Genomic DNA, 25187 nt, shown 5'->3' on the forward strand with positions numbered 1-25187 from the left:
TTGCTTTTGCTGTGCTGAGGCTTAGGGTTAGTCTTGCTCTTGCTGTGGTTAGGGTTAGGGTTAGGGTTTGTGTTAGGCTTAGGCTTGCTTTTGCTGTGCTGAGGCTTAGGGTTAGGCTTGCTCTTGCTGTGGTTAGGGTTAGGGTTAGGGTTTGTGTGAGGCTTAGGCTTGCTTTTGCTGTGCTGAGGCTTAGGGTTAGGCTTGCACTTGCTGTGGTTAGGGTTAGGGTTAGGGTTAGGGTTTGTGTTACGCTTTAACCCCATTGACCTGGGTTCAAATCCCAGCAGGTTCCTAAACATTTTATCATGGAAAAATTTGCCTACGATACTGTTCGCTTGTGAGCTGCTCCATAAAAGCATACATGTACCTACTATGTAATGTGAGGGTTCTGTAGTGTAGTGGTTAATGCACTGGACTTTAACCCCAGTGACCTGAGTACAAATCACAGTAGGTTCCAAAGTCTTTTATCATGGAAAAGGGTTAGGCTTGCTCTTGCTGTGGTTAGGGTTAGGGTTAGGGTTTGTGTTACGCTTGCTTTTGCTGTGCTGAGGCTTAGGGTTAGGCTTGCTCTTGCTGTGGTTAGGGTTAGGGTTAGGGTTTGTGTTAGGCTTAGGCTTGCTTTTGCTGTGCTGAGGCTTAGGGTTAGGCTTGCTCTTGCTGTGGTTAGGGTTAGGGTTAGGGTTAGGGTTTGTGTGAGGCTTAGGCTTGCTTTTGCTGTGCTGAGGCTTAGGGTTAGGCTTGCTCTTGCTGTGGTTAGGGTTAGGGTTAGGGTTTGTGTGAGGCTTAGGCTTGCTTTTGCTGTGCTGAGGCTTAGGGTTAGGCTTGCTCTGGCTGTGGTTAGGGTTAGGGTTAGGGTTAGGGTTAGGGTTTGTGTTACGCTTGCTTTTGCTGTGCTGAGGCTTAGGGTTAGGCTTGCTCTTGCTGTGGTTAGGGTTAGGGTTAGGGTTTGTGTGAGGCTTAGGCTTGCTTTTGCTGTGCTGAGGCTTAGGGTTAGGCTTGCTCTTGCTGTGGTTAGGGTTAGGGTTAGGGTTTGTGTTAGGCTTAGGCTTGCTTTTGCTGTGCTGAGGCTTAGGGTTAGGCTTGCTCTTGCTGTGGTTAGGGTTAGGGTTAGGGTTTGTGTGAGGCTTAGGCTTGCTTTTGCTGTGCTGAGGCTTAGGGTTAGGCTTGCTCTTGCTGTGGTTAGGGTTAGGGTTAGGGTTTGTGTTAGGCTTAGGCTTGCTTTTGCTGTGCTGAGGCTTAGGGTTAGGCTTGCTCTTGCTGTGGTTAGGGTTAGGGTTAGGGTTTGTGTGAAGCTTAGGCTTGCTTTTGCTGTGCTGAGGCTTAGGGTTAGGCTTGCTCTTGCTGTGGTTAGGGTTAGGGTTAGGGTTTGTGTTAGGCTCAGGCTTGCTTTTGCTGTGCTGAGGCTTAGGGTTAGGCTTGCTCTTGCTGTGGTTAGGGTTAGGGTTAGGGTTTGTGTTAGGCTCAGGCTTGCTTTTGCTGTGCTGAGGCTTAGGGTTAGGCTTGCTCTTGCTGTGGTTAGGGTTAGGGTTAGGGTTTGTGTTAGGCTCAGGCTTGCTTTTGCTGTGCTGAGGCTTAGGGTTAGGCTTGCTCTTGCTGTGGTTAGGGTTAGGGTTAGGGTTTGTGTGAGGCTTAGGCTTGCTTTTGCTGTGCTGAGGCTTAGGGTTAGGCTTGCTCTTGCTGTGGTTAGGGTTAGGGTTAGGGTTTGTGTTAGGCTTAGGCTTGCTTTTGCTGTGCTGAGGCTTAGGGTTAGGCTTGCTCTTGCTGTGGTTAGGGTTAGGGTTAGGGTTTGTGTGAGGCTTAGGCTTGCTTTTGCTGTGCTGAGGCTTAGGGTTAGGCTTGCTCTTGCTGTGGTTAGGGTTAGGGTTAGGGTTAGGGTTTGTGTTAGGCTTAGGCTTGCTTTTGCTGTGCTGAGGCTTAGGGTTAGGCTTGCTCTTGCTGTGGTTAGGGTTAGGGTTAGGGTTTGTGTGAGGCTTAGGCTTGCTTTTGCTGTGCTGAGGCTTAGGGTTAGGCTTGCTCTTGCTGTGGTTAGGGTTAGGGTTAGGGTTTGTGTTTCGCTTGCTTTTGCTGTGCTGAGGCTTAGGGTTAGGCTTGCTCTTGCTGTGGTTAGGGTTAGGGTTAGGGTTTGTGTGAGGCTTAGGCTTGCTTTTGCTGTGCTGAGGCTTAGGGTTAGGCTTGCTCTTGCTGTGGTTAGGGTTAGGGTTAGGGTTTGTGTGAGGCTTAGGCTTGCTTTTGCTGTGCTGAGGCTTAGGGTTAGGCTTGCTCTTGCTGTGGTTAGGGTTAGGGTTAGGGTTTGTGTGAGGCTTAGGCTTGCTTTTGCTGTGCTGAGGCTTAGGGTTAGGCTTGCTCATGCTGTGGTTAGGGTTAGGGTTAGGGTTAGGGTTTGTGTTAGGCTTAGGCTTGCTTTTGCTGTGCTGAGGCTTACCCTAAGCCTCAGCACAGCAAAAGCAAGCCTGAGCCTAACACAAACCCTAACCCTAACCCTAACCACAGCAAGAGCAAGCCTAACCCTAAGCCTCAGCACAGCAAAAGCAAGCCTAACACAAACCCTAACCCTAACCCTAACCCTAACCACAGCAAGAGCAAGCCTAACCCTAAGCCTCAGCACAGCAAAAGCAAGCCTAAGCCTCACACAAACCCTAACCCTAACCCTAACCACAGCAAGAGCAAGCCTAACCCTAAGCCTCAGCACAGCAAAAGCAAGCGTAACACAGACCCTAACCCTAACCCTAACCACAGCAAGAGCAAGCCTAACCCTGAGCCTCAGCACAGCAAAAGCAAGCCTAAGCCTCACACAAACCCTAACCCTAACCCTAACCCTAACCACAGCAAGAGCAAGCCTAACCCTAAGCCTCAGCACAGCAAAAGCAAGCCTAAGCCTAACACAAACCCTAACCCTAACCCTAACCACAGCAAGAGCAAGCCTAACCCTAAGCCTCAGCACAGCAAAAGCAAGCGTAACACAAACCCTAACCCTAACCCTAACCCTAACCACAGCAAGAGCAAGCCTAACCCTAAGCCTCAGCACAGCAAAAGCAAGCCTAAGCCTCACACAAACCCTAACCCTAACCCTAACCCTAACCACAGCAAGAGCAAGCCTAACCCTAAGCCTCAGCACAGCAAAAGCAAGCCTAAGCCTAACACAAACCCTAACCCTAACCCTAACCACAGCAAGAGCAAGCCTAACCCTAAGCCTCAGCACAGCAAAAGCAAGCGTAACACAAACCCTAACCCTAACCCTAACCCTAACCACAGCAAGAGCAAGCCTAACCCTAAGCCTCAGCACAGCAAAAGCAAGCCTAAGCCTCACACAAACCCTAACCCTAACCACAGCAAGAGCAAGCCTAACCCTAAGCCTCAGCACAGCAAAAGCAAGCCTAAGCCTAACACAAACCCTAACCCTAACCCTAACCCTAACCACAGCATGAGCAAGCCTAACCCTAAGCCTCAGCACAGCAAAAGCAAGCCTAAGCCTCACACAAACCCTAACCCTAACCCTAACCACAGCAAGAGCAAGCCTAACCCTAAGCCTCAGCACAGCAAAAGCAAGCCTGAGCCTAACACAAACCCTAACCCTAACCCTAACCACAGCAAGAGCAAGCCTAACCCTAAGCCTCAGCACAGCAAAAGCAAGCCTAAGCCTAACACAAACCCTAACCCTAACCACAGCAAGAGCAAGCCTAACCCTAAGCCTCAGCACAGCAAAAGCAAGCCTAAGCCTAACACAAACCCTAACCCTAACCCTAACCACAGCATGAGCAAGCCTAACCCTAAGCCTCAGCACAGCAAAAGCAAGCCTAAGCCTCACACAAACCCTAACCCTAACCCTAACCACAGCAAGAGCAAGCCTAACCCTAAGCCTCAGCACAGCAAAAGCAAGCCTAAGCCTCACACAAACCCTAACCCTAACCCTAACCACAGCAAGAGCAAGCCTAACCCTAAGCCTCAGCACAGCAAAAGCAAGCCTAAGCCTAACACAAACCCTAACCCTAACCCTAACCCTAACCACAGCAAGAGCAAGCCTAACCCTAAGCCTCAGCACAGCAAAAGCAAGCCTAAGCCTCACACAAACCCTAACCCTAACCCTAACCACAGCAAGAGCAAGCCTAACCCTAAGCCTCAGCACAGCAAAAGCAAGCCTAAGCCTAACACAAACCCTAACCCTAACCCTAACCACAGCAAGAGCAAGCCTAACCCTAAGCCTCAGCACAGCAAAAGCAAGCCTAAGCCTCACACAAACCCTAACCCTAACCCTAACCACAGCAAGAGCAAGCCTAACCCTAAGCCTCAGCACAGCAAAAGCAAGCCTGAGCCTAACACAAACCCTAACCCTAACCCTAACCCTAACCACAGCAAGAGCAAGCCTAACCCTAAGCCTCAGCACAGCAAAAGCAAGCCTGAGCCTAACACAAACCCTAACCCTAACCCTAACCACAGCGAGAGCAAGCCTAACCCTAAGCCTCAGCACAGCAAAAGCCAGCCTGAGCCTAACACAAACCCTAACCCTAACCCTAACCCTAACCACAGCAAGAGCAAGCCTAACCCTAAGCCTCAGCACAGCAAAAGCAAGCCTGAGCCTAACACAAACCCTAACCCTAACCCTAACCCTAACCCTAACCCTAACCACAGCAAGAGCAAGCCTAACCCTAAGCCTCAGCACAGCAAAAGCAAGCCTGAGCCTAACACAAACCCTAACCCTAACCCTAACCCTAACCACAGCAAGAGCAAGCCTAACCCTAAGCCTCAGCACAGCAAAAGCAAGCCTAAGCCTAACACAAACCCTAACCCTAACCCTAACCACAGCAAGAGCAAGCCTAATCCTAAGCCTCAGCACAGCAAAAGCAAGCCTGAGCCTAACACAAACCCTAACCCTAACCCTAACCCTAACCACAGCAAGAGCAAGCCTAACCCTAAGCCTCAGCACAGCAAAAGCAAGCCTGAGCCTAACACAAACCCTAACCCTAACCCTAACCACAGCAAGAGCAAGCCTAACCCTAAGCCTCAGCACAGCAAAAGCAAGCCTGAGCCTAACACAAACCCTAACCCTAACCCTAACCACAGCAAGAGCAAGCCTAACCCTAAGCCTCAGCACAGCAAAAGCAAGCCTGAGCCTAACACAAACCCTAACCCTAACCCTAACCACAGCAAGAGCAAGCCTAACCCTAAGCCTCAGCACAGCAAAAGCAAGCCTGAGCCTAACACAAACCCTAACCCTAACCCTAACCCTAACCACAGCAAGCGCAAGCCTAACCCTAAGCCTCAGCACAGCAAAAGCAAGCCTGAGCCTAACACAAACCCTAACCCTAACCCTAACCCTAACCACAGCAAGAGCAAGCCTAACCCTAAGCCTCAGCACAGCAAAAGCAAGCCTGAGCCTAACACAAACCCTAACCCTAACCCTAACCCTAACCACAGCAAGAGCAAGCCTAACCCTAAGCCTCAGCACAGCAAAAGCAAGCCTGAGCCTAACACAAACCCTAACCCTAACCCTAACCCTAACCACAGCAAGAGCAAGCCTAACCCTAAGCCTCAGCACAGCAAAAGCAAGCCTGAGCCTAACACAAACCCTAACCCTAACCACAGCAAGAGCAAACCTAACCCTAAGCCTCAGCACAGCAAAAGCAAGCCTGAGCCTAACACAAACCCTAACCCTAACCCTAACCACAGCAAGAGCAAGCCTAACCCTAAGCCTCAGCACAGCAAAAGCAAGCCTAAGCTTCACACAAACCCTAACCCTAACCCTAACCACAGCAAGAGCAAGCCTAACCCTAAGCCTCAGCACAGCAAAAGCAAGCCTAAGCCTAACACAAACCCTAACCCTAACCCTAACCACAGCAAGAGCAAGCCTAACCCTAAGCCTCAGCACAGCAAAAGCAAGCCTAAGCCTCACACAAACCCTAACCCTAACCCTAACCACAGCAAGAGCAAGCCTAACCCTAAGCCTCAGCACAGCAAAAGCAAGCCTAAGCCTAACACAAACCCTAACCCTAACCCTAACCACAGCAAGAGCAAGCCTAACCCTAAGCCTCAGCACAGCAAAAGCAAGCCTAAGCCTCACACAAACCCTAACCCTAACCCTAACCACAGCAAGAGCAAGCCTAACCCTAAGCCTCAGCACAGCAAAAGCAAGCCTAAGCCTAACACAAACCCTAACCCTAACCCTAACCCTAACCACAGCAAGAGCAAGCCTAACCCTAAGCCTCAGCACAGCAAAAGCAAGCCTAAGCCTCACACAAACCCTAACCCTAACCCTAACCACAGCAAGAGCAAGCCTAACCCTAAGCCTCAGCACAGCAAAAGCAAGCCTAAGCCTAACACAAACCCTAACCCTAACCCTAACCACAGCAAGAGCAAGCCTAACCCTAAGCCTCAGCACAGCAAAAGCAAGCCTAAGCCTCACACAAACCCTAACCCTAACCCTAACCACAGCAAGAGCAAGCCTAACCCTAAGCCTCAGCACAGCAAAAGCAAGCCTGAGCCTAACACAAACCCTAACCCTAACCCTAACCACAGCAAGAGCAAGCCTAACCCTAAGCCTCAGCACAGCAAAAGCAAGCCTGAGCCTAACACAAACCCTAACCCTAACCCTAACCACAGCAAGAGCAAGCCTAACCCTAAGCCTCAGCACAGCAAAAGCAAGCCTGAGCCTAACACAAACCCTAACCCTAACCCTAACCACAGCAAGAGCAAGCCTAACCCTAAGCCTCAGCACAGCAAAAGCAAGCCTAAGCTTCACACAAACCCTAACCCTAACCCTAACCACAGCAAGAGCAAGCCTAACCCTAAGCCTCAGCACAGCAAAAGCAAGCCTAAGCCTAACACAAACCCTAACCCTAACCCTAACCACAGCAAGAGCAAGCCTAACCCTAAGCCTCAGCACAGCAAAAGCAAGCCTAAGCCTCACACAAACCCTAACCCTAACCCTAACCACAGCAAGAGCAAGCCTAACCCTAAGCCTCAGCACAGCAAAAGCAAGCCTAAGCCTAACACAAACCCTAACCCTAACCCTAACCACAGCAAGAGCAAGCCTAACCCTAAGCCTCAGCACAGCAAAAGCAAGCCTAAGCCTCACACAAACCCTAACCCTAACCCTAACCACAGCAAGAGCAAGCCTAACCCTAAGCCTCAGCACAGCAAAAGCAAGCCTAAGCCTAACACAAACCCTAACCCTAACCCTAACCACAGCAAGAGCAAGCCTAACCCTAAGCCTCAGCACAGCAAAAGCAAGCCTAAGCCTCACACAAACCCTAACCCTAACCCTAACCACAGCAAGAGCAAGCCTAACCCTAAGCCTCAGCACAGCAAAAGCAAGCCTAAGCCTAACACAAACCCTAACCCTAACCCTAACCACAGCAAGAGCAAGCCTAACCCTAAGCCTCAGCACAGCAAAAGCAAGCCTAAGCCTCACACAAACCCTAACCCTAACCACAGCAAGAGCAAGCCTAACCCTAAGCCTCAGCACAGCAAAAGCAAGCCTAAGCCTCACACAAACCCTAACCCTAACCCTAACCACAGCAAGAGCAAGCCTAACCCTAAGCCTCAGCACAGCAAAAGCAAGCCTAAGCCTAACACAAACCCTAACCCTAACTCTAGCTCTAGCTCTAACCCTAGCTCTAACCCTAACCCTATTCCTAACTCTAGCTCCAGCTCTAATCCTAGCTCTAGCTCTAACCCTAGCTCTAACCCTAACTCTAGCTTTAACCCTAACTCTAGCTCTAACCCTAGCTCTAACCCTAACCCTAGGTTTAGCGCTAACCCAAAACCTAACTCTCGCTCTAACCCTAACCCTCGCTCTAACCCCTCGCCCTAAGCTTTAGTGCATTGGTTATATCGGGTAGCACACGAGCAACTGTGTTGCAAATTTTTCCATTATAAAATATCTGAGTTCCTACTGGGATTCGAACTCAGGTCGCTGGGGTGAAAGTCCAGTGCACTAACCACTATACTACAGAACGCTCACATTACACAGAAGGTACATTTGTGCTTTTATGGAGCAGCTCAAGTGAACATTAATGCAAATTTTTCCATGATAAAATATTTTGGTACATACCGAGATTTGAACTCAGTTCACTGGTGTGAATGTCCAGTGAACTAACCACTACACTACGTAACACTCACATTGTATGGAAGGTGCATGTATGCTTTTATGGAGCAGCTCACAAGCGAACAGTATCGAAAGAAAGTTTTCCATGATAAAAACCTACTGGGATTTGAACTCACGTCACTGGGGTTAAAGTCCAGTGCACTAACCACTACACTATGGAACCCTCACACTGTATGGAAAGTACATGTATGCTTTTATGGAGCAGCTCACAAGCGAACAGTATCGTAGGCAAATTTTTCCATGATAAAATGTTTGGGAACCTGCTGGGATTTGAACCCAGGTCAATGGGGTTAAAGTCCAGTGCACTAACCACTACACTACAGAACTCACATAGGCTATCGAATGTACATGTATGCTTTTATGGAGCAACTCACAATGAACAGCATGCAAATTTTTCCATGATAAAATGTTGTTGAAACTACTGGGATTCGAACTCGTCTCACCGGGATTAAAGTCCAGTGGACTAACCACTTGACTGTAGAAGCCTCACATTGTATGGAAGGTCATGTAAGCTTTTATGAAGCAGCTCACAAGCAAACAGCATGCAAATTTTTCCATGATAAAATACTAGCACAAAGCAGGTCTCGAACTCACCTCTCCTGACCTCAGGACCAAATCTTATTCCATTTGGCCACCTTGGCACAAGTGTTTCACAGTTATTCATACTACCTTGTATGATTCAAGTATGAGTACAAGAGCATCTCAAACCCTTCAAGCAGTTGCATGAAGAAATAAATCTAATTTGGTTTGATTCATTTATTTAATACCTCATGGATGCTTTATTTACTATTTATGTATAATAATAATAATAATAAATAACTCAATTGTAAATCATGCTGTTATGACTGTATACAAACACTAGATGTCGCTCATGGGCACCGTAAGCAGTCATCTTGGGAAAGGGCTGCTGTATCACTACTAACATTACAGTCAATTTAGCACAGACAAAAAAAAACAACTGTAGATTGCTCACTATATCTACATAGTAAGGCTCTTTTTTAAATGAAAAAAATTATCTTGTATAGTGAAGCTTTTGTTTTCTTAACAAAGTAGTTTCTTATTGAAAAAAAAAACATGTATAGTAAGGCATTTTTAATGCTTTCAGGAACCACATGGGCACTGATAGGTCTTTAGACTTTACTTGAAGCCTTTGAACGCACCATTCATTCAGCTCCCAAAGGGGGTCCCCACACCTCCACCAAAAAAGGAATTACCGTCTGGGTGTTGCTGCACAGCAGAACAGATGAGGATTTGGGATTAGGGGGTTGGGCCGTCTGCTGGTTGGAAGAAGAGCGCCTCCAGACATCCAGTTGGTGCGTGCGGTGCAGCAGCGTCGCATCTCTCCCGCCGCCGCCGCCGCAGCAGCATCAGCAGCAGCAGCAGCAGCATCACCTGCTCCTCATCCCCATCCGCAGCACCCTGTAAGTACCTCCATCCATCCGCATGTTTACATCTCATCTACAGGCTTGCCTCTCAATCGTCTTGCTGACTTCTATTTTAAAAATACATACAGCTGTAAAATTAAAAAAAAATCATTTTTATTTTCATGTAACACAACATTAATGTTGACTGTTAAGCTTTTCTGCATTCTAATTTTCATCATCTATATAAATGTTTTAATAATTCATGCATTCTTTTTTTATATTTGAAGTTTTGACGGGCACTTGTTATCATCGGTCACAGCCTGAAGAATGTGCTTGCATCTGTGTAATGCATCTTTTGATTGTTTTATTAAATTTCACAAGTCATTGCATCACAAAACTGGTCAACAACAGTAACCATCTTAAATTGTCTCATTATGTTTTAGTTGAATATTTTGAGAAAAGCTTTCATTAACCTAAAAATCTGACTATCTCGCCCTATCTCTCTCAAATGGGCGATCGATATATATATATATATATATATATACTATTTTTTTTATTTTCTTCCACGTCCAGGGGAACAAGAAGATCTGCAAGATGGTAAAACTGGGGAGTAATCTTCAGGACAAAGGGGCCAAAGCGGCAAGCGTGGAGGATGGCTTTCAAAACGTGCCCCTCATCACTCCTCTGGATGTGGGCAGCCTGCAGAGCCAAGCCCCTGACAAGGTGAGTGCCCACCTTCCCCCATGGAGGCTTTCACTTCACCCCAGCACAATGTCCATCCAGCCTTTTGTGCTTGGTTTGTTTCTCCATTTCTCATTAGGAGGCAAATGAAGTCATTAGTCATCCCCGCATCCTAAAGTAGTCCACACCCCGCCGCTTGTTAATCCCATCACCATGGTGATCATTCACACCGCATGTTCAGTCAAGAGCCGACTGGAACGCTAATCGTTCACTCGATTGCTTTTGAATCTCCACATTGTAACTCATCTGAGAAACTACTTACATGCGTGGTAGGGGCTGCTGTTTTGGCCAGCAGCACAGTTTAGCAGTTTAATGTGTGAATATACTCACATGTACCAGATAAGGGCATTTATTTGAGAAAGGTCTCAACTAATTGACTGCAGATGTTTTCTCCTCCTTAAGAACAACGGTTTTAAATTCTCTCTTTGTGCGTTCCTGATAGGATAATGAAAGCATTTATCCGAGCGAGGCATTCGTTGGTTGTTTATTTGGTGCAATCAGTAGCTAATCGACTTTCCGATTAAAATAATAGCGACGGTAGTGTCATAAACTACTGCGCTGTTGTTTCCGTCTGGTAAATAGGATGGTGGTTTGAATCCTTCACGGTTTGTCCATCCTGTGTGTGTCTGACAAGCAATATCTGTCAGGAAGCACCAGTTTGTACGATGTGACATGACATTTAAAGAGCTGTCACTCTCCATACAGGCTGGCATTGAGATTGCAGTATTGCACACACACATGCAAGCAAACACACACACACGACACTATCTATGATGTGTGTATCATTGCCAGGACAAGTAAGGCTGAACCCCAGGGATGTAGCACTCAATTATTGTTGGTCCTGTTTGAAGAAAAAGCAATGAGATAAGAGAGATGTCTTTCTCGCCTGTCAGCCACTGCAGATGTTGTCGTCTGCTCCTCCCCGACTGAAAACATGTTTTTTGTTGGGTCTGCGTAAGCTGCTTAAAATGGCCTGGATGAAGCGCCGGCGCTAATCACACGCGGCAAAATCTACCCCATCTTTGTTCCTATTGAGAACGTCCCGGTGGAAAGCCAGTTCATGTGTAGGTCTGGCGTTTATTGGAGTAGATCCCTTTATTTGAGTCAAAGCAAAATTTTCGATTGAAGTGATGCAAATGATTTCATCTTCATGTCAGAGGCCACGATTCAAATGTTGATTTCTTGCCAAGTACCACTTTGACTCCATCGTTGCGTTTCCACTGGGCAACTAAACAATCACTTTAATTGAGTTCAATTTTGACATCTTGAACACTGTTTTAATGGGCAACAGTTTATTTTACCGCAGTGTTTTGATCTGATCTTAGTTGTGTGCCTTTCAAACTAATGTAGCGGGTCGCTTGAGCTGACCAGTAGCCTACATCGGCCGGCGCTAGACGAGTGAAAAGCTCTTTCCATCCCGCCTGGTGACTTTGTGGTCACACTCCACTGCGGGGTTAGTGAGCACACACACATTGGTGTAATATGGCTTTGGCCTACATGAGCTAGGGCAGACGAGTATTAGATTGGATTCAGTCCGAGCGAGGACGATGGAATCGGGATTGAATCGGCAGTTCGGTTTATAAAAAGGGTTGGCGGATGGAGAGAGCAGGTAGATTTCGCCATGAATTTGAAATAGGATTAAATCTAATATTTTTTATTGTTTTACAGTCTATAGATGAATTTAATGTTTATGTTTACACAGGAAGATGATCTTAGTTGCAAAAAATCTTTTCTTCAGTCCTCCTATCTGCACTTTCCCTCAATTTGGGTGTTTTTCATTCCACGTCTGTAAAAATGGATTTACTCTGCCGACGTCTGTTGAATTAAAAAAAAAACGTCTGACTTAAGTGGGCCGGCCCGGCTCATCCTTGGAGACAGGCCGGCTCAGAACACGATGTGATTCGATTGTAAAGTTGCTACGCTCCGACCGACCTGCAGATGTACTTAACATTTTTGCTATCTTTCAGTATGTTTGATTTCGGCCCTTTTCATTTTGCCGGCACACACCATTTCAACTCTGCAACTAAATCAATTGCTGGTGCACTGAAAATGTCAGCAACATTAAAAGAGTTGCAGTTCAGTTCAGACAGACGCCTTTGTTTCAAGGCCTTGTTCTCTATTTCAGCGATTACACTCAGTGTTGTTTCCTGGTAAACATTTTGACACACCTTTGATTATTTCCTTGTTTCATCTAATGTCGCAGCAAAGCATCTGACAGCGCTACAATTATTTTTTTTTTTTACATATTCTACAAGCTGCCTTACCTTTTTTTAAGCTTTCCCTCATCATCATTTTGTGGAGAGAACATGAAACTCCATACCTCGTGATGAGTAGTGGGGGGGTGGGAGGATCTGACAGCATTTCCGCAGGGAATGTGACATCAAAAATACTGGAGAAAGAGAGAAAAAGCAGGGTTATCTTTTGTGAAGTGCATTCTTTAAAGGAAGATTGTCTTTTCAAAAGGATCAACCCACATAAAAGATTCCGTCTGGAAGCAACTGGTGTCAAATGAGACATGTCAAAACTACCAGCTCAGTGGCCAGAGAGGAGAGTGTCCGCCCTGAGATTGGGAGGTCGGGGGTTCAAACCCCGGCCGGGTCATACCGGAGACTATAAAAATGGTACCCATTTCTTCCCTGCTTGGCACTCAGTGTAAGGGGTTGAAATGGGGCCTCCCCAAAATCACTTTTGGGACTTTAACTTAATATGTTGCTGTCATCTCAAAGCCACTACCGTAATTGCCGGACTATAAACCGCACCGGATTATAAGCCGCACTAGCTAAAATTCAGGGATATTTCTTTTTTTTTTCTTACATAAGTTTTTTACAAAGAAAGACAGTACATAGAAAGCCTTTTTAACGTTTTGATAACATACTTGAACATGTCTTTCTAAACATGGCCTGTGACGCAGCAGTAGTACCGCAGCAACGCGGAAGTGTGCACGCGAGTTATTAGCAAAGAAAGACTGGACACAGAAAGTTTTTTTTAAAGCTTTAATAACATACCTTAACATTTCTTTCCAAACACTGCCTGTGACGCGGCAGTAATACCACAACAACACGGAATTAACACAGCAAAGTCACTGAGACGCGGCGGTAATGGCGGCGGTTACACAGCAGCAACACGGTAGCACAGCACGAACAGGGCTGGTTAAAAAAAACATACCAGTAAAAGTACAAAAAGAGCCGTCTTCATCTTCCTCCTGTGCACTGAAACCAAGTCTTCCTCCTTAGTGTCCGATTGGAATGGCGGTAGATATCCTTCGCCTCACACTTTCTCAGTCTCTCTTTCGTCGTCGCTTTTATGCATTTCTTCGAGTGTGAAGAGGGTCTGTTCATGCTAATCTTATTCATGCACGAAGTGCTACATTATATTAAACTAGCGAGCGACACGTATAGCTTAAAAGCGGCATCATATTCATTTATTTTATCCCCCATAATGACGGTTTATGTATAAAAGCTTCCTGTCTTTGTGTTAATGTGGGTGTGTGCGTGATGCGCGAGACGATCACGTCTTCTTCGGCGCATTATCTCTTCTTCGTCTGTCTCGCTCTTGCTTCCTGCTAGAGCGCTCCCTGGAGAGCGGAGGCCGTAAAAATCCATAAGTACGCTCCAGAGTAGACACAAGATAATGTCATCAACATCGACTGCCTTTGGCTTAAAAGCTGCATCATATGCATTTATTTTGTCCCCCATGATGACGGTTTGTGTATAAAGGCTTCCTTTCAGTAATGTCCGTCTTGATCGCGTGATGCGCGAAATGTAAACAAAAACTAGCACGTCTTCTTCGACGCATTATCTCTTCTTCGCCTGTCTCGCTCTTGCTTCTTGCTAGAGCGCCTCCTGGAGGCCGGAGGCCGTAAAAATCCATAAGTACGCCGCGCCGCCGTTTAAGGTTCAAAGTAACCTTCTGAATAAAATGCATTAAAAGTTCACATTCATTACAACCTGTTTTTGGTGAGCAAAATGTCAGAAGAATTGAATTTAAATGCTGATTGATTGGGTTTTAATACAATGCAGATTACTTCACTGGTTTCTTTTATATCAAACAAGTTATTATCAAACAACTTGTTTGATTTAAAAGAAACCAGTGAAGTGATTAAAAAAAGGAAAAACAAGATGAACTTAGTACAATTACAATGCAGATTGTCCAAACAGCGCCACTGCTTTGTGTAATCTCTGAGTGATATGGCAGAGTAAGAGAAAGGGTTTAGAGCACAGGTGTCAAACTCAAGGCCCGGGGGCCAGATACGGCCCACCACATCATTCTATGTGGCCCGCAAAGACAAATTGTGCATCAAATTCGTGTGTCATTACTAGAATTGCAAATTGTCTTCACTTTTAATAATAGCTTCTTTTAGAAATATTTGACCAGTTTTTACTCGTCTGATTTGAAAACGAGTTATTTGTCAGTTTGTTTTGTAGCTTTTACTGTATATAATAGTGTTAAGAGTAAAAGTGATCAAGTCATCACAAAAATCACGAAAAAAATCTTATATAAGCCGCACCTGACTATAAGCCGCAGGGTCCAAAATTTTGGAAAAAAGTCGCGGCTTATAGTCCGGCAATTACGGTAATTGGCTTTCTGCCTCTATCGATTCTTTGGAAACGTCTGCCTCAAAATGGACTCTGAAAAACGAGGTCAAGGTTTGTCTTCTGTAAGCTTTTTTTTTTTAGAGGGTCAACGTGGCGGAAGGTGTATACAACACATCCGATTGAGCCCCCGAGCCCCCCTCCTTGTCCAAGCGTGCCACTGGTCTGAACCTTAAATAATGTCACCATTTTGCTTTGGTGCTCGCTAAGGGGCCGTAAGGTTTGCGACACTTTTTTGTTGCCTCGTTATTCAACCACCTTTTTGCTTTCCATCTCCTCTAATGAAGTGCTCATTAATCAATGTTGCTACCCCTTTGGCCAGCGGCCTTCTCTCGGAGAACAAAGTGCACAGCAGCTCCCAAATTGGAGCCTGACGTAAAGGAGCAATCATAGGAATGACACTTTTATAATGGAAGCAAATACAAATTGCAGGAGTATCTCATTTTTCAATACAGGCTTCTTGTGACAGTAAATATCAAAAAAATGTCAAATTTCCTCAAATGCTGAAATTGATAGTTGCCAGTACGTTTTGTAAAACTCACCTCTCTAACGCCCTAAAAATATATACACAGGCTTTAAATGATAACAGTGAGAAACAATTGAATAACAAGACAATTCAATATTTTAAGCCCTATGGTTTTGTGTAATATTGACAAAAAACAAAGTGGTTTTTTGGGGGGTTTGTTATTGCGGTGTTGGTGACAGCCAATCGATGTCAGAGAAGAAGAGCAGCAATAAAAGAAACAATAGTTTTCAATTCAGCAAAAAAAAAAAAAAATCAGCAAACTTTGCAGCTCCATTATTGTCCACATCACAAAATTACACTTTCCTCAATTTCCTGTTTTAACACAATATTATTTTGTTGGCACGTCCTTTTTTTCCCACACGCCTCAGAATAGAAAGAACATCGTGCTTTCCTCTCGGGTCAGCGCTCTTGAATTCCGGCCACATGACCTTATTAGCCTGGAGAGTGAGTAACTGCTCTCCTCTAGGATGATTCCTACTTGTGGAAATACTGAGAGACAAGCATAGAATGAGTGCGAAGGCCCTCTTGAAAGACTTCAGCGGTAGAATAATAAGTCACCAATTTTAGGAAGCGCCTGTAACCTGGTAAATATTGAAGCATGTTCCTGACATTATTTCCCAAGACTCGCTCAGGAAAAAAAGATGTCTCAGATACCATTTTGGTGGACGTGTTCATCATAATAGAACACAGGATAAAGTCTTAAGGACCCGTGGCCGAAATGTGTAGGATGTCGGCCATTTTGATTGGAAGCAGACAATTTCAATTTCACTCCATATCCCTTACAGGCATTGAAATGATATTTTCCACATTTTCTGTAAGTGGACTATGTTTGATGCCAGGGTTCAGATTCAGTATGTAACCATAACCTCCATATCACCCTTTGCCTTCTATTATCCATCTTTCATCTCTCCTCACTTTCCATTTTCAAAATGACTTGCGTGAGTGTGATCATGTATATACGTCCGAGCGCCATTTCTGTGAATTTGTCCTTGAGCTCCCGATGAGAGTCATTCTGGTTTCAGTGCTTCATCTGTTTGGGCTGTGCATCAAAACCCACACCACACATGATTTGCATCAGTTAACGCTAATATTTCAATATTCAAAAACCCTAACAGACTTTCTCTCGCATTCAATCATTTGTGTTTTCCCCTCAAAATGCGACTTCCCATTTTTCACACCTGCGTGTCACCGATTTCTCACATCTACTTATAAATAAAGTGTGACTATCACTGCAGGTTGTGGTGAAAACTCGCACCGAGTACCAGACGGAGAAAAAGCGTCTGAAGGTTCCCAAAGTGGAGGAGTTCACCATCACTGACGGCGTGTCTGAGAGACTCAAGGTAGGAGGAGCGGAAATGATTATTAATCATAGTAATGATGATGCTGACATTTCTCTAATTACACGGATTGATCTGCCTCATTAGATACAAAAAAAAGCGAGTCACGAGTTCACAGTGTTTGTCATCTAATGTATATTTGATAACACGGCCGCATCATCACACACGTGTGAGTGGCGCGGAGGGTGCCAATCGCACAATGAAGCGCCTCAACGTGACCGCACGGCCCGCCCGGCAGTCTGCTTCATTCTCTTCGCGTCGTTGTTAGGGGAGACCAAAGAGAGGTCACGTTGTCATGGCAGCAAAGAAAAGCTGTCGCCATGGCAACCCGCCATGAGAGTCGGTAGGAGGAGACGACCCGAGGTGCGTACGTAGCGACCCGGGGAGTGGATGTTAAACTCCAATGAAAAGTCCGTACTTTGGTTTATTCCATTCAGAAGATACAATGCTATCATTTTGGTCTCGGATCCCGCACTTACCTAAATTAGGGAACGTGAATAAGCCACGATATTGACGGAAAAAATAATTAAAACCCTGACCCAAATTAGAAACCCTAGTTTGAAACTCTGACCCGAATTTAAAACCCTACTTTGGAACTGACTTTGAAACCTTAACCCTATTTTAAAACCTTAATTTAAACCCCTACTTTGAAACCTTAACCCTATTTTAAAACCTTAACCCCAATTTAAAACCCCACTTGGAAACCCTAGTTTCAAATCAGCTGAAATTGGATAAAATTGGAAAAGTGCCTTTCTCCCCATGTCAAGGTTATTTGTTTTTCACCTCATCCATAACCTGAGTGTAGATTGCGGCGTGAGTATTAACGTTGGAAAAGCGCCACCCGTGTTTAAACGTAACCCGCCGCGGTGTTTATCAGACTTTTCCAGAAACGATGCAGTCGGCTTAGGCGGGCGCGCGTTGCCTTCCGCTTTTGTTAGGCACAAATGCAAGTCAGTGGCTCCGATTCCGTGTGATGTCGCTTGCTTTTTGCGGGCTCAAGCCGACCGCCGCCTTGGCTTACACTGACGAGCTGATTTTGCGCGCACGCGGGATGCTTGCACATCTCTTCTTTCTTCAAAGCTTTGCAGTTTGTGTTGATGGCTGTAGAAGCTCACAGCTCTCTAATCCGCCCTGGCTCGCCCATCTCCCTCTTCTTCCCACCTTCCGTCCTTTTTTCCCTCTCCTCTCTTCTTTTCCCGCCTGCGTTTGTCTCCTTCTTCACTCTTGATCTCCCCATATTCAACAAGCCAGCGCGCACTGCAGGAAGATCGCAGCCCACGCAGCCGTGACAACGTCCCGAATAAGACCAATAGGAGGAATCCTATTCCGTCATTCGCATAGAAACACGTTCCAGAAAGACTTTTGTCGCCAGCCAATAGGGTTCAAGTGTCATTACCTCTCAAGTCCCCCATCGCCTGGTTTTAACTCACCCCCGTCCGTCCGTCCCTCCCGTGTCTTTCCGATTAGCCCCGCTGGACAAGATGAGCGACATTGTGTTCCAAGTGCAACTTTGTTTTGCTTGTTAGAAAAATCACCGACTACATTCATTCAGTTGGCCTAACAAATAGTCTTCCGGCATATATTCTTTATCCTCAGCCAAGAGCAACTATCATTACAGATATTTTGCTGGAGACATTTAAATCATGTCACGTGTGCATAATGCAATAAAAGCACATTTATGCTGAATCTCTTTCTTGCGCCCGACGGCATAGCGCGTCATTTTAGTTGACCAGTAAAAAGGTGTTAAAATGACAAGTCGGTGTTGAAGTTGGGAGTCGGCGCGAGAAGTGACACCTCTTACCAGGCATCTCCAGATTCACGCGAAAGGCGAGGTGAGAAACGGAGGGGACACCTTCGGGGCTACACGTTCATATTTCAAAGTTCAGCCGAAGTCATCTTAACGAGAGCTGACGGCCACTATTAAGGGCGGCGGTTTAAAGACTCTACAGGAGTGTTCTCACCAGCTTGTTTCCGTCACCATTTTTTTATCCGCCTCATCCCCAGTTTCTTTTCATCCTTTCTTGTCCTCGCCGCCGTGTTATGCCGAGCCAGCATTCTGTGGCCAGCTTCTACTGGCACGTAATCACACACGCGCATCATATTGTTGGAAAAAACTGGCTGCTGATAAAGTGAAGCGGCCAGATGTGACGGCGAGATACCCCAGGCTTGGCACAAAGCTCACCAACGCAAACTTCCAAGCCTTTTGGAATTTGTGAGGAAGCGAGAGTACTCTGAGAAGAGGATATTAGCGCGGCGTGGGTTAGGTCAAGCCGCCTCCGCAAAGGCTGACCGAAGCCATTTGTCACAGTCAAGACATCCCGATTGTCAGCTGCCAGACGGGCGAGATGGACGGACAGCTCCTCAGGGTCGGACAGACAGATAAATCACAAGGGCCTGTGGCTGTGTGCTGAGCGAAATGTGAGATGATTCATTAAGTCCAGATGGCTTCTGTTGTGCGCCATTCGCATCAACCTCAAAGGAAGCGGCGGCTGACGTTCAATACCGACACGTTGCGATCCCAAACGTCCTTCCCGTTCCACACGCTTCAGCTAAAAAGTTAAAGAAGTCCTCCGTTCCACACTGACCTTCCTTTGTACAACATCATAAAAAGCTTGGCTCACTTGCCAAAAACAAAAAGTTTCATCGCAAGCCAGCAAGTATAATTATCTCCGTGCAGCCTTCAATACATTGGCACATGCCAGAGGTCGGTCGAGGAGCCAAAAGTAAGAGTACCAATGTCAAAAGTATTAATAAAAGATAATCTTTTCAGTTAGTCTAGTAGAGTTATTAGCAAGCATCATAGATCTAAAAAAGGGCGGGTTGTTCCGTTGTGGGTGTTAACACAGCCCAGCTGATTCAATGCCAATCAAATGGATCTGTGCGATAGAACCATTGACTACGTTTGCTTCATTTTTTTTCCCCCTATTTGAGTTCTGTTCCTATTTTATTTGGTCTGCAGCAAAGCGTAATCTTGTAATTGAGCTACGTTAGCACGATTAGCATCTGTCTGGCTTTAAAGTAAGCACATGCTGCCAAGCGGCTGCTTTACGATTCCACTCAAGGGGCCGCTTTTCAGCCTTTAATGTCACATTGCATCTTGAATGGCTCCAAACAAGCAAGATGGCTTCCAAACACACACACACGCACAAAGGACACATGTTGAATACCAATGCAGCATGACTACCAACTAGTGATGGAAAGTAAAAAAAAAGCCAAATACTTTGTTACAGTAATTAATAAAGTGATTGTTAGTAATTTTCCCGCTTCGGCTCCTAACGGCATCATACTCGGGTGCACTTTGAGCGACCTTTATGTGTAATGACGGCGTCTGCGGCGTAATCACCTCACACACACACACACAAAAGGTCACCCAAAGCAGCTTGCTTGATATGCACTCCCACCTTATCTTAGCTGCGCTACCGTCATCATATCAACCGTGTCCGCAGAAGACCTCATTTATGCGATCATGTCATTTGTCAAGATTTATTATAATTTACGATTCTCCAGTATTCTGCTAAAATTGTGACTGAGCACACGAATATTACAAATTTATTCTTTCTCCCTGATTTTTTTTTCCCTCCCACTAAATCTTATGCGGTTTGTGCGGGGGTGTGTGAGTTAGCACCCCCTCCCTCCCTACGTTGCCTGTCAGTTCCCAGCAGAGAGGATGTGGGTGGTGGGATTCAGCCTGACAGGCAGAGGAGGGATGGAGAGTCCCATTATTAGGAACACCTGCATAATCCAACTAGAGCTCGTCCAAAGTTTTAAGAGCCATATTTGAGGATTTACTCTATGCCTGCCAAAATATTTGTCACTGGTGGTTTGCAATTTCTCCTCTCGATCACATAAGCGTGAAGAATTCCCTTCAATGTCCCCCATATCCTTTTTTTGAGGCAGCTGCACATCTCTCCCCGTCGCCACCCAACCCGGCAGGCACATCAAGCGTCACGCACCCGGCGCTCCTTATTGCCTCTGTCGACTCTCGTTAGGGTTCCCGGTCCCAAACCTCTTCCTGCTCGTCTGTTATCGGGAGCGACAGGAAGAGGGCCGCCTCGGGAGCGATAATGCTGCACGGTGGCATGTTGAGAAGCGCTAATGACACAAAAGACGACGGCGGCGGAAGATGCTGTGAAAGGGGATAACAACTCATCACGATGATGATGAGACTATTTTCCCCTGTCAAGTCAATTGGCTTTGTGCCAGGCGCACCTAAAGTCTCCCAAAATGTGCTGATGCGTTCCAACTGCGGCTGGGTTGGCGTGCGCGCGTCAGGCGGAATAACGCTGATGGACTCCGAGCATCACCGCCGTCCCTAATTGTTATGACATGTTTGAGGTGGGGAGCCGACGGAGCGGAGCGGCCAATCGGAACGTCCAAAAATTGGAGCGTGGGAGGCAGAAAATTACAATTCAATGGAAGGGCGATTCTTGTTTATTGATTTCTAAGGCAGGCACGCCCGCACGACACAAGCAAAGCTGTCACAAGTCGGCAGACGCTACGGTTTTTAAACACAGATATCCTTCCACGCCTCATTTGCATAATTCAAATGAAATGCTATTTCACAGGCGTCCAATCAAAGTGTCAAACTGAAAGCAAATCCCCTATTTTATGTTAATCTTCTCGACAACAGCATGTGCAGCCTGCCAGACAAACGAATAATAATACAAAAGAAATAAATACCCAGAGATGCATTCATTTGCATTGATATCCATTTTGGTGTGTACTGTATGATTATATTATACGTCCAGTAGGAAAATGTAAATATAAGCGCTACATTCAAAAGTGGCTGTTTACCTTGGTCACTGGAGTCGTCAGTTAATTAGATTACAAAACAGACTTTGGAGTCAGTGGGTTTGAGTTCCTGCACTCTTTTCTATTTGCATGGCAATGAGAAGACGAGACATTACACGCGTGTTGATTTCTCCTTAGGACACTTAATGACACATGCACACTTTCATTTTCTCCTGCGAGACCATGCACAAGCCCCGAGTGCAAATTACTTATGCATTTATTCACACGCTACTTGTCTTCACATTATGGGAGGTTAAAAAAAATAATAAAATACACTGACTGACCTGATTGGTGCTTGCAGGTCACCATCCTGATCATCCTGGCCTTGGCCTTCCTGGCTTGCATCGTGTTCCTGGTGGTTTACAAAGCCTTCACTTATGACCACGCCTGCCCAGACGGATTCCTCTATAAGGTACAAAAAATAACAAGTCTCGATACATATAAAAGTTCAATTCTATTTTGTTCCCATACCACAGTGATATATTCCAAAATCCCCAACCAGAACATTTACGACAAAATAGCTTGGCCAAACTTTGTTGTGCTTTTATCTGTTTTCCAAAACGACCTCTCCTATTTGCAGACAAGTCCATTTTGTTGCATCAAAACATGATTCATCATTCGCAAGCTTTTGTTAAATAACTTGTAGATCGAAGCGAAAGATTATCATCGCTAAAGAAAATTGCTGAGCATTATCATTCTCCTCTGCTCCCCATTTTTTTGTTCCTCAACTTATGTTGCGCACCGTCTTTGTGTCACCTTGACCGTCAAAGATTCGTAAAGGTGGAATCCAAAATCTATTTCGGAGTCTCTGCGGGGACTCATTGCTCAGCTATCATTATCTGCACTTGGATATTGAGCAAAAAAAAGAAAGCGTGCACCCACTCAGAAGATACACAACACTGTGTTATCGATTATACAGAAAAATGGCATCGCCTTGATTACTAGCGCCATTTTGTTTTGCTTTCAGCACAAACGCTGCATCCCGGCCTCGCTGGAGGCCTACTACGCCGCGCAGGACGCCAACTCCAGGGGGCGCTTCTACACGGTGATCAGCCACTACAGCATGGCCAAGCAGACCACCTCGCACTCTGTCTCCCCTTGGCTGCCCGGTGGAGCCGCGGGGCAGCCACACGACGCCAAGCCTCCGCACGGCGGCGGTGGCGGCGATGCCCACTGAACGCCAAGACACACGCACGCCATGTCATCCGAGTGTATCACGTGCCAGTAGGGCTTGTAGAGTGCATGCAGACATTTGGATTTTTCCATTTGCTCTTACCAAGGAGCATTTTTCTCATACACACACGCACGCCATCCTGGTCACTTATTATTTATTGACCGTCATTCGATTTCTTTTTTACAGTAGCGTTAGGATATTTTGTATGTGGCTTAGTCACCCAAGCCGCTGTCTACTATCTCCTCTTGTACTGTATATTATTTGTACAGTAACTTCAGGCATGACCCCCCACCCCCCCCTAAAGAATTTGGACAGAGTATGTTCTCTAGTGTTGTTGTTTGACTTCCTATAAAATCTAAAGACGCCTCTGGGGAGTTTTTAACCTTCTCAACATGATTAATTTGTGCATCTACACATCCCCGTATCTCAACCAGTCACTTTATGGGCCCTCAAGTCTACAAAGAAATTTTGTTGTTGTTGATTTTTTTGTTTTGTAATACAATCATTGCCAATGTTTGTAGTAGTATTATTGTAATTTTTTTTTACATATTGCTGTTGCTGCCAGTCGATAGCCATTTGCAGGTTGGAAAATAGAGGCGTGTATTTGAGGGAGACATTTATAACACGATTTTACAACTACACGCGTTAATTCATTTGCTGCTGTTTTGGTTAGCAACAGAGTATGAATAACAAAGTTCTCTGTGTTGTTTTTACTGGATGTGAAAATGAAGGTAAACTAATATGGGAAAAAGAAAATCATTTTTTTGTGGAACTACAGTACACACACAGTGAGCAAGCAGTTCATGAAAAAAAACAACGCAGGTAGTGTTTATTGCCGAAACGTGTTCATTGGCTATGTGTTTATTTTCAGATTTCCTATGACTGCAGCTTTTCATTTTGCAGCATCTGCTCTGTGGTGGAGTGCTTTCTATAAGCTGTTGTGATGTTGTTAGTCGGTAGCGTACTGTAGCCATACCCGTAATGAACCCGGGTGCATCCCCGCCGCCCTCCTCCTCCCTTGGTTCAAAACGATCCCAATAAAACGATGCAGTGACCCGTGAGAAACGCGTCTGTGTCATTTGTCTGTCGCATCACCAACAGGCTTGACCTGGTGTCCCAAGATTTTTGGCCGCAACTTTTCCTTTTTTGTTTTTAATTACTCTTATTTTGTATTTTATTTCATTAACTGGAAAGTTTTGCTTTTTGCAAATTTCAGTCTTAGTAATTTTTTGGGTTTTGACTTTTGGTAAAGCATGTTGGTAGGATTACCTGCATGCTTCACTGCAGTGCGTCTTTGGCCTACTTTCAGTGTGCCGTGTAAGTAAGAGAAAACACCGAGCCAGTTTCGCTCATCTAAAATTCAAGATATTATTCAATTATTTAAAACAAGCTGTCTGGGTTAAGGGTTGCACAGTCTGCTCACACCGAGCGAAGCGTGCAACATAATCATCTGCATAGAATATGAATCGATGGTTAGGATATTAAAGCGATTTTTTTTTCTAGGACAGTCCAGATGATTTTCTTTGAATCATTAACGCTGGCAAACAGACGCAGGCTCACAAGATTTGTATTAGTTTGGATTGAGAAAGTGGGCCATGAGGATAATCCATGCATGGTCAGATGTCGGTCATATTTGAAGGAAAAGGGGGGAAAAAAAAAAAGCTTGACCTTGGGTCGAGCGGCACACTTGATCGGTGATTAATGATCAAAATCAGCAGTTGCGGTCATTGTATGGAAGGAATGCGCGGAATTATGGAGATGCAATTACTCTCACTCGCTCTCGAGAACAGTTGACAGGATCTCTCTCAGCCATCACCCAATCATAACCAAACTTATCCGGATAACCGCATAACTCAGTTGAATAAACTTTTCTTTAGAGGGATAATGAAGTTGGAGTTAACACCTGAACTTAAGTAGAGGCATTAGAGATGAGTGCACTGTAGCTTATGATCGCTATCCTAAGCTAATGCAGTGGTAAAATCCTAATTACGATTCCTCGTTAAATTCACTGTTTGCATTATCCATCAATTTGAGGGTGTTGATTTGTAGTCAAACACACACACACACACACATCTGCATTTATATTCCTCCCGTGAGTGAGAGAGGTGATTACTGTACCGTACTTCCTACTAGATGAAAAAGTGACCTCTATTGTGTACGTACGGCAATCCCCCTCCCGCTGAAGATGACATGCGCTCAAGTGCACACATGCATTATCCTCTTTTACTGTCGCCGCACGATGCCGCATGTTCGATACCTCCTGTGGTGCAAAGTCATTGAGAGTCCTCTGGCGCCCAAAATCACTGCATTATATATATATGATATTGCTTTTCCGCTTTCTCCTACTAAATGAGGAATACAAAACGTAATCTGAGAGAGACAAAGCAGTTGAGCTGTAAAGGTGGAATGTTGTGGTTATTGAAGTGAGAAACAAGTGGGCAACAGATTATTAAAGCTAGAGGTCCAAAGTGAAGATGGATCCATAAAATGTTTCTTCCACCCCTCAGTAAGCCTTGTCCGGAGGATTTTATTGGATTTCACGGCCCAGCGGAAGTGTGGAG

At 45.5% G+C, this 25187-nt stretch overlaps 2 protein-coding genes across 6 annotated transcripts in view; one reads left to right on the top strand and one right to left on the bottom strand.

Moving 5' to 3' along the window:
- drd1b (dopamine receptor D1b) overlaps positions 1 to 25187 on the bottom strand; it is an 85394-nt gene that overhangs the window by 3193 nt on the left and 57014 nt on the right. Inside the window, exons 8-10 of one of the 5 annotated variants that reach the window (XM_088398755.1) lie at positions 21737 to 21857; positions 12471 to 12595; positions 9316 to 11434 (exon numbers count right to left, since the gene is read on the bottom strand). The gene's annotated coding sequence lies outside the window, so the exon portion shown is untranslated. Of the gene's footprint in view, positions 1 to 8847; positions 11435 to 12470; positions 12596 to 21736; positions 21858 to 25187 lie in introns of those variants that run through there. The other 4 variants (XM_088398758.1, XM_088398757.1, XM_088398756.1 and 1 more) reach the window with 4 other exon arrangements.
- Positions 9310 to 23691, top strand: nsg2 (neuronal vesicle trafficking associated 2). The gene is made up of 5 exons (XM_088398773.1): positions 9310 to 9522; positions 10039 to 10188; positions 16560 to 16664; positions 21754 to 21864; positions 22420 to 23691. Exons 2-5 carry the CDS (start codon positions 10060 to 10062, stop codon positions 22627 to 22629), a joined length of 555 nt encoding a protein of 184 aa, XP_088254899.1. The 5' UTR covers positions 9310 to 9522; positions 10039 to 10059; the 3' UTR covers positions 22630 to 23691.

The sequence above is a fragment of the Syngnathus floridae genome, chromosome 15 (genome assembly GCF_059516105.1).
Source record: "Syngnathus floridae isolate MCC-2025c chromosome 15, RoL_Sflo_1.0, whole genome shotgun sequence".
Lineage (NCBI taxonomy): Eukaryota > Metazoa > Chordata > Actinopteri > Syngnathiformes > Syngnathidae > Syngnathus > Syngnathus floridae.